We start from the raw sequence: 11,928 nt of genomic DNA, 5'->3' as shown, positions 1-11,928 counted from the left end.
TCTATAAATTCATGACAAAAAAGATATGTGTGTGTAGGTAGATTTATGTGTGTGTGGGTAGATTTTGTGCGCCAGACGTGGCACAGCGGAGGTACAAATATTAAGAGAGGCAAATTGAATAGTAAGAAAAAGAGCGTCTTTATCGATTGATATATATAAACATATTATTCTATCTCTAATAAATACCATTCTCACAGTATCTACTTTTTCTAATCTTAAGATACTAACCCAAGATTAGTTCCGAATATCTCGTATATTTTTTAATTTTTTTTAATAGATAACACTCTCACAGTATCTATTTTTTCTAAAATTGAGATACTAATCCAAAATCAATCCCAAATACCTTTTTTTTTTGTATGGAGCCAGGAAGAAAAAGCTCAGGATTTTATTAAAGGTCTCTGATTGAATAGGAAAAGAGAAAATTAAAATATTTGTTTGTAAGGTTTTGTAGATTATATGATGTTTTTGGCTTTTAAATTTTATGGTTGTTTTTGTTTTGTTTTGTTTTTTAAAAAAAAATGGAGGAGTTATGGAGAGTCCAGCTCTAGTTCAGAGCAGAGACGAGAAATTGACTTGCGCGCAGTGTGGAGCACCGCAGAGGGACGGTGCCGAAGAATTCCAACCAAATGCCTGTCCACACAGCAGATTTCAACGGGCAAGCGAGAAGAAAATGTTCTTGCGTCTCGATGGACACCTGGCAAATAGTGCAGAGAGGAGAAGAGACGGTGGATGGCATGATGCGGTACAGAAGTGCTCGGCACGAAAGCTTATTGTGCAACCCGCGAAACCAGACATTCCGAGCCCGGTGAGGGAGGGCGAAAGACCAGAAGGAGCGAAGTTGTCGTGGGATGAGAGGAGGGTGGATGGGACGAGCATCAGACAGTTGATGGGAGCAGGTAGAACGGTAGGAGCGCGTGGTGAGCCGGGACCAGGTCTGACCGGGAAGTTGGGCTGACAGAAGTGGCTGGAGGTCAATGAACGACCCGTCGCGAATAGGAAGATTTGGCTGTTGGAATGCCAGTACAAAAGAAGGAATGCATGCTCGAAAGAGAATGGAATGCAAGACCATTGTATGATCGCGAATTCTGTTGAGGATGCGGTTAAGTGTGACAGAACGGGGTAGAGGACGAGAGGGAGTGATGGGTGTGAGTATATCCAAATTGGACTCGATTTGGTATAGATGGTGGACTCGCAAATCACGCCAAGCAGGTCGATACGGAGGGTGAGAGGGCATACTGGATATCATAGAAGACAACGGCAGGATGAGACAACTGGAAAGGTTGAGCACCACTCTGTCAAAGTTTCGGGGAAGAGTATCCATAGCCTTCAGAACCAGGTGTAGCGGGGAATCAAGGGTGCGATGGTTGCGAGGACGACAGTCCGGAAAGAGTAAGGGAAGAAGAGGATCAACGGTAGGGACGTCGGAGCGAAGAAGAGTGGAGAACCATTGGGGAACAAGACCGTGAGGCAGTAGAGGATTACGGATAAGGGGCTTCAGCCAGCGAAGTTGGAGAGCACATTGCTGTATACCAGGATCCAAGATACCAAGGCCACCCTGTAGTCGGGGCAAGCAGAGAGTGTCAAAAGCAATGGGAGGAAAAGACTTGACACGGAAGAACCCGCGCACGATGGAGCGAACTCGGTCAAGGAAGGCGGAAGGGAACGAAACCACACGAAGGACGTGCCATAGTTGAGAGAGTACAAGAGAGTTCATGATGGTTGCCCGCCCACGAAAGGAAAGAGATCGTGATCCATGAATACTGCAAAAGGTCTCAATTTTTGACAGGAGGGTGGTCCCGTCCCAAATACCTTAATTGCAATACAGTATGATATTTAAATAAAATTATAGCTGGAATAAGAGGGTCAATTACTTTCTATCAAATAATAATAAAAAATTAAAGATTAATTGAAAACGTAAAAAAAGCAAAAACAAAATAAAAAATAAAATAAAATAATTAATTTAAATTTCAAATGCCCAGTCTTTTTGGTAGATTGTAGAGCATTTTTGGAACTCAAACGGTCTAAGCTGTTTTTAGTAATTTAAAAATACCTAGGAGCGTGGCATTTTTGTGAGGCTAGCAATTCTCCTACACAAAAAAAAATTCGGCGGTGTTTCAATATTTTATTTCTCCTAATGTCGTATAATCAAAAAGGCAAAATTTTATGACTTCGGGATTAAAAGCTTACTTTAGAAAAAATATTACTAAACGGCCTATTTTTTATGTGCTACAAAAAAAGTAGCAAAAAATGTCGGGAAGTGAAAATTAAATAGTTGGATTTCATATAGTGTTGCCCTTTGGTGTGCGAGTGTTTTTTTTTTTTTTTAAAAAAAAAATAACTAAATCATCTTGACTTTGTTTTGTAATATCTATGATTTAGAGCTCTAGTTTTAATTTATGATCCAAATATTTTTACTTTTATTTTTTTACTTTGTATGTATTTTATTATTTGATTTTTATTAAAAAAAATAAGGGCGGGTAGACAAACGATGGTTCTTTAGATTTCTTTTTGTTCAATTGGATACTTTAAACAAAAATTTGCTCAATATTTATAGATCATTTAACCTTACAAGTTTTGGAAATTTCTTACGGCAAGTTTATTTTTTTTCTTTAAATAAAATGGTGTTATCGATGGTTATTTCCAGTCAGTGAAAAGGAAAGCCTCGTCCCAATCCGACTCTTACGCACACTCTCTCATTCTTATGATTTGAATAATGTATGTGTATGTATATGTATATGTTATTTTCAATATGTAAAAACAAAATAAAGTAAAATGAACAACTCGAACGATATTTTGATGTCTAAGAAATGAATAAATGAATGAATAGAAATAATGAGTTAAATAAAGAACAAGAACAAGAAAAAAAACAATTACAATGAAATGAAATATAATAAAATGAAGTGAAATGAAAGAAGAAGAACAAGAAAAAAAAACATATTCTATGTGTTCAAAGGAGTCTGGGACATTAAAGTGTTGCGCTGAATGGTACTGTATCTATTGCCAGCTGAATCTGTTGTCATGATTATAGTTTGGAGAGGAAGCGGGTGTGTAACAAACTTTCGTCTGGCAATGTAACTATATATATTTTTTGTACATGTTAACAATGAATCATTGATTATGTATGTATTTATGTATATACCTCTTTGACCTTGGCTGACAGACAGAATGGATAAAGTTGCAAAACGAACTTCCAAAATCAAACATGGGCTTATCATTCGGAAATGGTCTTCCGTCAATTTTCAACTAGATTTCAAAAAAAAGTCGATAATCTTGTTTAGTACCCGTTTGTCTTGAGCGCGGTGTCTTTTTTTTTTTAAAAAAAAACATAGATACATTATCTGTATACACTTTACCTTTTCGTGGGTGGTTACTCCTGCGCAAACGATATAACAATGAAATGCGGTAAGATAGCCAATAGGAAATATAAACAAAAATGAGAAAACAGTAAGGAGCAAACTGACAGGAGCATTATTGGCAATGGTCTTAAATTCCCGTTGTTCAGGGTCATTAAAGTACAGAAGCATAAGGTGCGCAAGTGAAAATGCAAAGACAAAGACAGAAAGAAATGTTCCTGTTACAATGAATACAAAAAATGTACGATAGTTTCTTTTTCCAATACAATTGTTGAGCCAGATACAATGATGATCGTAAAGCTCTAAAATAATAATAAAGAATTAAGCATCCCCACAAACACAAACACAAACACACACAAACATAAATATATGTATAAGCATCATATTAAGAAAGGAGAAGCAACAACAAAGAAACTGTTGTCTAACAAAACAAAAGTAACACTGACAGAAACAAAAAAAAACAATGATTTATTATTTACAAAATGCACTTACCAACACAATTGTCACAGTCTCGGCAATGGCTTGAACGTGGAGGTCTGTAGATTAAGCAGGTCTCGCAATAGTTGAGTTCTACTTGCTTGCCTTTTATCATTACATTTTTAATTGGTGGTGTCATAAACTGTAAAGGATCGGGAAGGATACCAGAATTTTCATTAATTGAGCTGGCAATGGGTGGCATCTTGTTGAGATTTCGAGGGATAATCTACAATAGCATTATAGAATATTAGTCCGGATTTATCAATAATTTATCAATTTTTTTTTTGCTTTTGTTTTTACAAGCTTTTTGTTGTAGCTTAATATATATATATATATATATATAAATGCTTACTCCAGGGTCAACCCAAGCAGTCCTCATCATTGAAGAAAATGTAAGTATAAACGTATAGGCAAATATAATTGGAATTGCTGGAGACAAGTGTGTCCAATACCATGGGCATCTGTAATCAATTAATATAATGTTACTAATATATATATAAAATAAAAATAACCATAGATCCAAAATGTGCTACTGTTATATATAGCTTTGTGGATCTTTTTTTTTATTTCTTTTTTGGTACTTGCATAAAAACCGCAAACAGAATAGCTGGAATAAGCAAAACACCGATAGAAACGCCAAAAGCCCAGTATGCTTTGCTCGTTATAAACCGACCACCACAAAAGAACTTGATGTTTCCTGGAAATACTTGATAGTTTTTTACGGCTGTTTTATGCATGACTTGTAAATTGACTTGTTGAGTTCTGGGTTGGTCAGGAGGATTATTATCCTGGACTGTATTGGCTGGGTTTTGGGACTCAGTGGCGGCAGCAGCAGTAGTAGTAGTAGATTCAGGGCCATGTTGTTGATGTTGTTTTGATTGCTCGGGATTAAGATCGGGATTGTCGATCGATGAGGTAATGGGGGTTGGTATAGAAGAAAAGGCAGAAGAGTTTGTGTGTGGTCTACCGTGGGTCTGTGAAGCGCTATAAGACGAGGCTGTGTCTTGGCCACGACCTTGCATAGTGAATAGTAAATAGAGAGAACAGGAGAGCAAAAGAGTAAAAGAGTAAAGATGTGTGTGGGTGTGTTTTTGTTTATTCTCCGCGTAAGCTGTCTATCTTGTAGACATATTGCGCATAATGTGGCACTTTGGGATCAATGGAGTTATTTTGAGTTGACCGCAAAAATAAAATTAAAAGAAAAGAAAAAAAACCAGAGATCCATTTGGACGGAGTTGATACGCACGTATTGTACCTCATTTGGAATATAAGAAAATGGGCGGTTGTAATACATATATATAGATATATAATATAGATATATTCAAAGGATATCAATACAATTATTAAAGAACGATTGATGTAATACTACACAAGGAGAAAAAAAAGGGATAAGGTTTGTTGTTTGAATTGATTCATGTAACTTGTGGGTTTATGGTTTTTTTTTCTTTGTACTTCATAACTAAGAAGCTTGTGGTAAAATATAAAGAAGAGCAAAAAGAACAAGAAAACGAAGAAGGAAAAAGGAAAGAAAAAAGATCCTTTGTGAATAAAAGGAATTTCATTCTGTGATGATCTCCAGTCAGCATTACATGTTTGTGATCATCTTCTTGCCTTTAAATTAATAGAATTTAAGATCTTTGATGGCTCTCAATTCAACACATTATTTAAGGGTGAGGATGAGTAAGGGTGATAAAGACAGAGAATAAAGGGTTTTTTGGTGTAGTGTGTAATTAACCTATTGTTCTGTGACATCAAAACAAAAGCCATCTTCTTGGATTTCAGATACCAAGAACGTAAAGAAATGTGCTTAATTGTTCTTTTTTCTTTAATTCAAGGTTTGAAAACACCTTTTTATATACATAAAAAGAACCTGTACATTTAATATTCGTTTCTTTTTATATACTTATTTTTGCATAGATAGAAGAAGAAAGCCATGGATATGTGTTTATGTGTGTTTTTCTGTCTTGTAAGTTATAGCAAATACCCAACGGTTTGTTTCGGCAACATATCCTTTGAATGTTTAAACAAGAGTCATTGATATCTTGGAACTGAACAATTCTCCTAATTACCACTCTTGACTATTATTCTGAGCATGGTCTGAGCAACAATGGGTTTCAGTGAGTTTAGCAATTATAATGTAATGGATACCGTTGCCAAAGAATAATAATGATAATAAAGAAATCCAGTTTATACAAAGTATGTACAACAAGTCTTTAATTCCAGAAGAAGAAGATAAAAATGAGAGCCTCTTGAGTTGAGTAGTGTTAAAGGACCTTGAAAGGAAGAAAGCCTTTAAACTTTATATAAAGAGGGTCTTTCTATTCATACGATTTCAGGTAAATCGTAACAATTTCGTTATTACGTTTGTTTTGAAATATTGTCTTACAATTCCTCTAAGTTCTTTGATTTTTTTTATATGTGATGCAGAAACATGTAAGATTAAAAAGTGTCATAAAAGATGCATTTCAATGTGTAAGTTTAATGATTTTTGGTGTTTTTTTTTGTAGACTGACGTAAAGAAGTACAAATAAAGATAATTTTATTTTTCTTTTTTACAAAAGAAATGTCACTTAATTTACACCCTGCTCTCAAATTTGGACCTGTTTCCTACATAAATAAATGAGTTTTCACAACTTTTATTTATTTATTTACATCTTTAGGATAGTAGGTTCCGTAGATGATCATGACATTGACTGGCATGTGAATGTAGGGAGACATAAGTCACAGACAAGTCATTCATAAATATAGTCTACAAGTAAGAGCCTTTTTTCTTTTAATTTATTTTAATTTATTTTTCTTTGCCCCACTTTCTTATTTTGGAACATGATTGACAAAAAAAAGTCCTGAGCAGGACACCAAGATTGCCCTGCTAGAATTTACATGAAAAAAAGACCTCCCTAAAGGTTGGGAGAATTTATGTTGATACATAAATTAGTAAATACTAATTATTATTATTATTATTATTATTATTATTATTGCCCTTTATAAATGAATAGTGGCTCTAGTTTAACAAGATAACTGTAAAGGGTAGTATCCAGAAATATGGATTTGAACGTATTTTTTTTTAGTTGGATCTTTACAAAACTTGATTTGGTTATATCCAATGACTTTCTTTCTTGGTTTTTTTTTGTATATTTCAGAGCACAAAAATCTTCATAATCATTGACTGTAGTTTATTTGGAAAGTCTTGAGATTTTCATGAAACAGATCGACAAACCAGAAGTAAGATATATATGTATAAAGTTAGTTTTGTGCTGGAAAGTCAAAAAGCACTTTTTTATTGGTTTGAAGGCTTTATACATAACTTTTAAGCGCACTTCTTCAAGTATCTTTCCTATATGTAAGCCAATAGTATACACGATTCGAGTCATTCGAGCCATATTTGATATCTTAATATTTAATAGCTACGACTTTACTGAGCTATAACCCTTAAAAAAATAAACATGTGAAATGGGTATAAAGTTACTTTGGATGATTCCTTTATTATTTTAATGCCTTTATTGAAAATCTCGGTGGCTTTTGAGACCTTAATGATTTTACTAAAGATTTAATGAATGAATTATAGTTGTAAAATCCTACATGCTTTCTTTATATTGCAAGGAAGAAAAGAAAAGAACCAGCATTACATACTATAATACAACTAAAATAAAACAAACAGAAAAAAAAACGTTTCTGCATGTACATCCAAATAATAAAACTTATTTTTTTGGAACTCGCAGGCTTAAGGGCTTACATAAACATGCGCTTTGTACATTGCATAATCAACAAATGTTATTCTTGATTATTTGAAAAAGAAGAAGAATAAGGAAAAAGAAAGCCAAGAAGTATCAAACCTTTGCAATTTTTTGTTTTATTGATTTATTACTAAACAGATTGAAGATAATAATAAAAAGCCTTACAATCGCCAAGGGTTAAGTTAAACTTATCAATAGCCAGTTACTTAATTTCTCTTTGATAAGGCTTGTTACATGTTATATGAAAATTACGCTTCATTTATGAAAACAAAGTTAACCCCCCTCTCAATTTCCCCCAGCTTTTTGGATATAACTGTATCACAGCAAAAAAAATGTCAGAAAGTGCCACACAGAAACCAAAGAAAGCTTTCATTAGATTAGAAATATCTTCCACATATAAACATACCACTCTTTAATTAATAAATTATCATAAGGCATCATTGATTTCTATACTTCTTTATCCACGATATATATTCAGCCAACCAATATACATAAATACATATATAACTATGATTTTTTTATTGAATTAATATATAGCCAAAGTCCCACAAGGCATCCAAGATAGTCAAATATTTTTGCTTATGTTTATTTTGTTTTATCATATTTTCAAAAATTCTTCTTTTTACACATTCTCTATAGTCTTCCGGGAAAAAAGGGTAAAGGACAGTATAAAGCATATACATGTATATATATGTGTGTACGTGAGTGTGATTGTGAGTGTGAGTGTTGGTGTGTGGGTGTGGGTGCGTATATATATATATATATTTATCTATGGAAAAGGTCTATTAAGCAATCTTTGCTCGGGATGATCTAATAATTGCGTAGAGCAGAACAGTGTAGTTTGTAAAGATATCTTTCATCATAAAGAGAAGAGCTTGTGAAAGGACAGCCTTTGTGATCTGGGTGCTCATACCCTAATATAACAACAGCAATAATGATGATGATAGTTAGTAAGTGAGAAACCTAAACTCTCCCCCTCCCATGAGTTTGAAAAATAAAACCAAAACCAAAAATAAAAATAAAAACCTTACCTTGTACCACCCAAAGAATCCTTCTGTCTTGAGTACACGGTTGAGAACATCCAAAGATCCCTTGTAGGCCACAACACGGTCTTCCATTTCTTTGGAAGGCTTCCACTGAAGACGAACCTTGGCCATGATATAAGGGTAGGTAATGACGGTGGCCAGGGTTTTGCTCATAGCACCGACCCAGAAAGCGAGGGCAGGGGTAAGAGATGTCTTGAGAGCATTGAGCACAATTTCCTTGATCTTTTCGAAACTGCCATAGGTAATAGCAGGGTTGACGCAAAGAATGAGCGAGGGCTGGATACCCCTCCAGAGTCCAGCAATTCCTTCTTCGGCCAGGATGCTCTTGCAAGTGTCGATCATGCCCTGACGCTCGCTCGAGGGCAAGGTCTGTTGGCGGGTTGTGATCACAGACACCGGGGTTGTTACGAGAGTCGTGAGGGCACCGGCAGCAGCACCCAACAAGAGCTCAAAGGCTGTAGAAGGGGCGGCAGTTCCAGTTCGGCGCTTGTTGTAGATATCACGTAGGAGGGAATAAAAGTAAAAGTAGGTAAAGTTTGTGGTGGCAGTGCCGATCAAGGAGCCGCCAAGTCCAGCATATAGTCCAAAGATACCCTCTTTCTTAACGATCTGAAGGATACCGTCCATGGCGGATTTGTAGTGTTCCTGCTCACTATCATCAAGATTGTCGTGCTTGGCCTGGACTTGAATCCGGGTCTTGATACTTTGGATTAAGTTTGAGTGACGCTGTTATGAAATTTTCATATTTTCTTTAAAATAATAATAAAAAAAGGGATGGAAAGAAAAAAGAAAACGTATATAGATACATACATGTCTAGAGGGTAAACAAGTGCGAGTGCAAACATAGCACCAGTGGCTCCGGAAATAGCATGGCCAAAAGGTGGGAGGGTTTCCTTGGAGATAGCAGCCATGATAAAAGTAGAAAGAAGGAAAACGAGCCGGCCATCCCGCTACAGAGATGGGCCAGTTAACTTATCTCTTTCTTTTTTCTTTTTTTTTTAAAAACTGAAAATGCTGACTCAAAACTTTCAGGTGCCTGTGACTGCTGATACTACAATAAGCTGATGCATAAATATTGATTGGTCAAGGTATTACCTAGGGTAAATAAATTACGCCCTTATTCACGCGTGGGGTAAATTGTATCACTCTATGAAATAACATAACCACGTTTATGTAATCTAAAGGTTAATCCAAGGCTAGTAAAAGAAAACATTGGGAATATTAGTGAGATTTTTTCTAACTTATAAGCTCCCCAAGAAGTGTCCTAGATAAGCATCGAAAAATTTAGACCGAGAATAATCACTAGAAACAAAATTCTACACAAACCAAGAGCAATCGTAATGAACACTTCTTGTATAGATTTCGGTGTGTACCAATCATGTAGAAAGGGGGATCAAAAATAAAAAACTAAAAAAAAAAATGTGTTTAGAATCGGATACCTTTTCAATTCAACTCAACAGAAAAAAACTTAATAAAATTCAACCAGCAAGCTGCGATGATATCACTACTTATCCTTCAATAGATAAGCATGTACACAATCGCATTTAGTTTGAAGGGCTGGTATAAACTTGTAGTTTAAGCTGCTAGAAAGTCAACAATTGCCCATGATAAATGGTAGACTACCAAGTTCGATCTGAGTTATATTTACCAGGGACTTTTGTTTTATGATCGGATTTGTGCATTGACCAGTCAACTAAAGAAGAATAGAAAGAAAATAATAATACAATCTTGGTCTTTCTCTCTTCTTGTTCGTTATGTTTTTTTTTAAAAATATTTTATCACTATACCTATATCTCAAGTAGTATTATCAATGCGTACTATAGAGCCGCCGATACACATGAACTTAATTTTTTTGAAAAACAAGACAGCCAAAGAAGACGAAGAAGAAGAAGAAAAAAAAACACCGGAAAAACTTGATGTATCTGGCTACATCTCTTTGTGTCTAAAATATATATCCATATCCCACGCTTTCAAAATTCTATAACTCCCACGAAAATAATAATAGTAGTAGTAATGCCTTACAGCATAAGAGGCATGCAACCACTTGGCTCATTCTATAGTGCAATGAATTTTTTACACAATTACTTCCTTCTTTTGGAACAAGCCTGGGTATTAATTAATCTATTATTATTATTTTTAGAAAAAAAATGTTTCTTTTTCCAAATGCTAGTATAATTTCACCACAATATGTCTTTGGTAATAATCTCGTATTAATTTGTACAAATAGAAACAAAGATAAAGAGAGAGAGAAAGGAATAGTCTATTATTTATAATAAAGACATGGCGAGAACAAAATATATAAATGGAGGGAGGAAGAGATTGTGAGATGAATTAGAGGTAGATGAAATATAATAAGTTTTTCTTAGATTTCGTGTTCAGCCAAAAGCATGTTGGGAATGCCTTCCTTGATGTTAAAGACGTGTCCACAGCCAGGGCAAATCATTCTTCCTTGTTGGATGTGGGTCTATTGAATCAGATATTAATATATATATATGATAGAAAAAAAAACCATCCTTCACCAAAAAAATGTGAATATAATTACCTCGAGCAATACGCTGTGAAGACCTTGCAAGAAAGCCTCGTTGTTCTCAGCATCTTCGGGAACTTGAGCAGGAATCTCAGGAAGACCGAGCTTTAAAGCAATATAAAAATAATAAAAAAATGCAATAAACAAAAAAAAAATATATGCAAGTTAGACCTAAATGCAACATTTTAAAAAATACAATTCGGTTTCGTTTAGTTCTTTACCTGCTTGGCTGTGTTGACAAGCACAGGCCAGTCAATCTTGGGAAGCATGTTTACGAGAAACTCGGGATTATAGTCAGCCTCGATCAATTCAACCTGAGCATCCTCAATTTTGAGAGGAAAGTTGTTGCTGTTGCAGTTCTTTACGTGGCACTGGAGCAAGTTGTGTGTAATGAGTCTCATGTTATCGAATGTAGAACAATGAAGAAAAAAGTATAAATGAATTAACTATGCTTTAAAAAGAAAAAGTTAAAAAAAAATGACAGGAGTGGGGGTAGAGGAGGGAGGAGGAGGGAGGTGGATTTTTTTTGCCTTGAACACAAGCCACCCGCAACCTTTTGGATGCACTTAACCTATTCCATAAAGCAGTCTTTTTTCCCTCTCCTTTTCTGACAAGTTGTCATGGCATCCTCAGAGCAGCAGCCCGTACCTCAAGTAAACCCTGTCGAGGAACCATTGCGTGTCGATGAAGAGGGAGGGGAGGAGAAAGACCAACTCTCTCGTCGCTCATCAGCTACTGACCAAGACCAATACTCGCACTTTGCTAACCAGCTACCATTGGTTGTACCCAAT

At 35.3% G+C, this 11,928-nt stretch overlaps 4 protein-coding genes across 4 annotated transcripts; all 4 read right to left on the bottom strand.

Annotated features, from left to right (window-relative positions):
• Positions 1-544: 544 nt before the first annotated feature.
• Positions 545-1,714, bottom strand: PHYBLDRAFT_65995 (hypothetical protein; the record flags this gene model as incomplete). The annotated part of the gene is made up of 1 exon (XM_018441568.1): positions 545-1,714. One exon carries the CDS (start codon positions 1,712-1,714, stop codon positions 545-547), a length of 1,170 nt encoding a protein of 389 aa, XP_018291426.1.
• A 1,225-nt stretch (positions 1,715-2,939) lies between these two features.
• PHYBLDRAFT_65994 (hypothetical protein) lies at positions 2,940-4,852 on the bottom strand (the record flags this gene model as incomplete). The annotated part of the gene is made up of 6 exons (XM_018441567.1): positions 2,940-3,075; positions 3,140-3,243; positions 3,354-3,655; positions 3,846-4,056; positions 4,183-4,291; positions 4,431-4,852. The coding sequence occupies 6 exons, from the start codon at positions 4,850-4,852 to the stop codon at positions 2,940-2,942; spliced, it is 1,284 nt and encodes a 427-aa protein (XP_018291425.1).
• A 3,497-nt stretch (positions 4,853-8,349) lies between these two features.
• Positions 8,350-9,521, bottom strand: PHYBLDRAFT_112767 (hypothetical protein; the record flags this gene model as incomplete). The annotated part of the gene is made up of 3 exons (XM_018428309.1): positions 8,350-8,478; positions 8,596-9,313; positions 9,421-9,521. The coding sequence occupies 3 exons, from the start codon at positions 9,519-9,521 to the stop codon at positions 8,350-8,352; spliced, it is 948 nt and encodes a 315-aa protein (XP_018291424.1).
• A 1,193-nt stretch (positions 9,522-10,714) lies between these two features.
• On the bottom strand, positions 10,715-11,538 carry PHYBLDRAFT_181514 (hypothetical protein; the record flags this gene model as incomplete). Its single annotated transcript, XM_018438481.1, has 3 exons — positions 10,715-11,074; positions 11,153-11,242; positions 11,359-11,538. The coding sequence occupies 3 exons, from the start codon at positions 11,536-11,538 to the stop codon at positions 10,973-10,975; spliced, it is 372 nt and encodes a 123-aa protein (XP_018291423.1). The 3' UTR covers positions 10,715-10,972.
• Positions 11,539-11,928: the final 390 nt, after the last annotated feature.

The sequence above is a fragment of the Phycomyces blakesleeanus genome (assembly GCF_001638985.1).
Source record: "Phycomyces blakesleeanus NRRL 1555(-) unplaced genomic scaffold PHYBLscaffold_11, whole genome shotgun sequence".
Classification (NCBI taxonomy): domain Eukaryota; kingdom Fungi; phylum Mucoromycota; class Mucoromycetes; order Mucorales; family Phycomycetaceae; genus Phycomyces; species Phycomyces blakesleeanus.
This window is presented reverse-complemented; position numbering and strand designations above follow the sequence as displayed.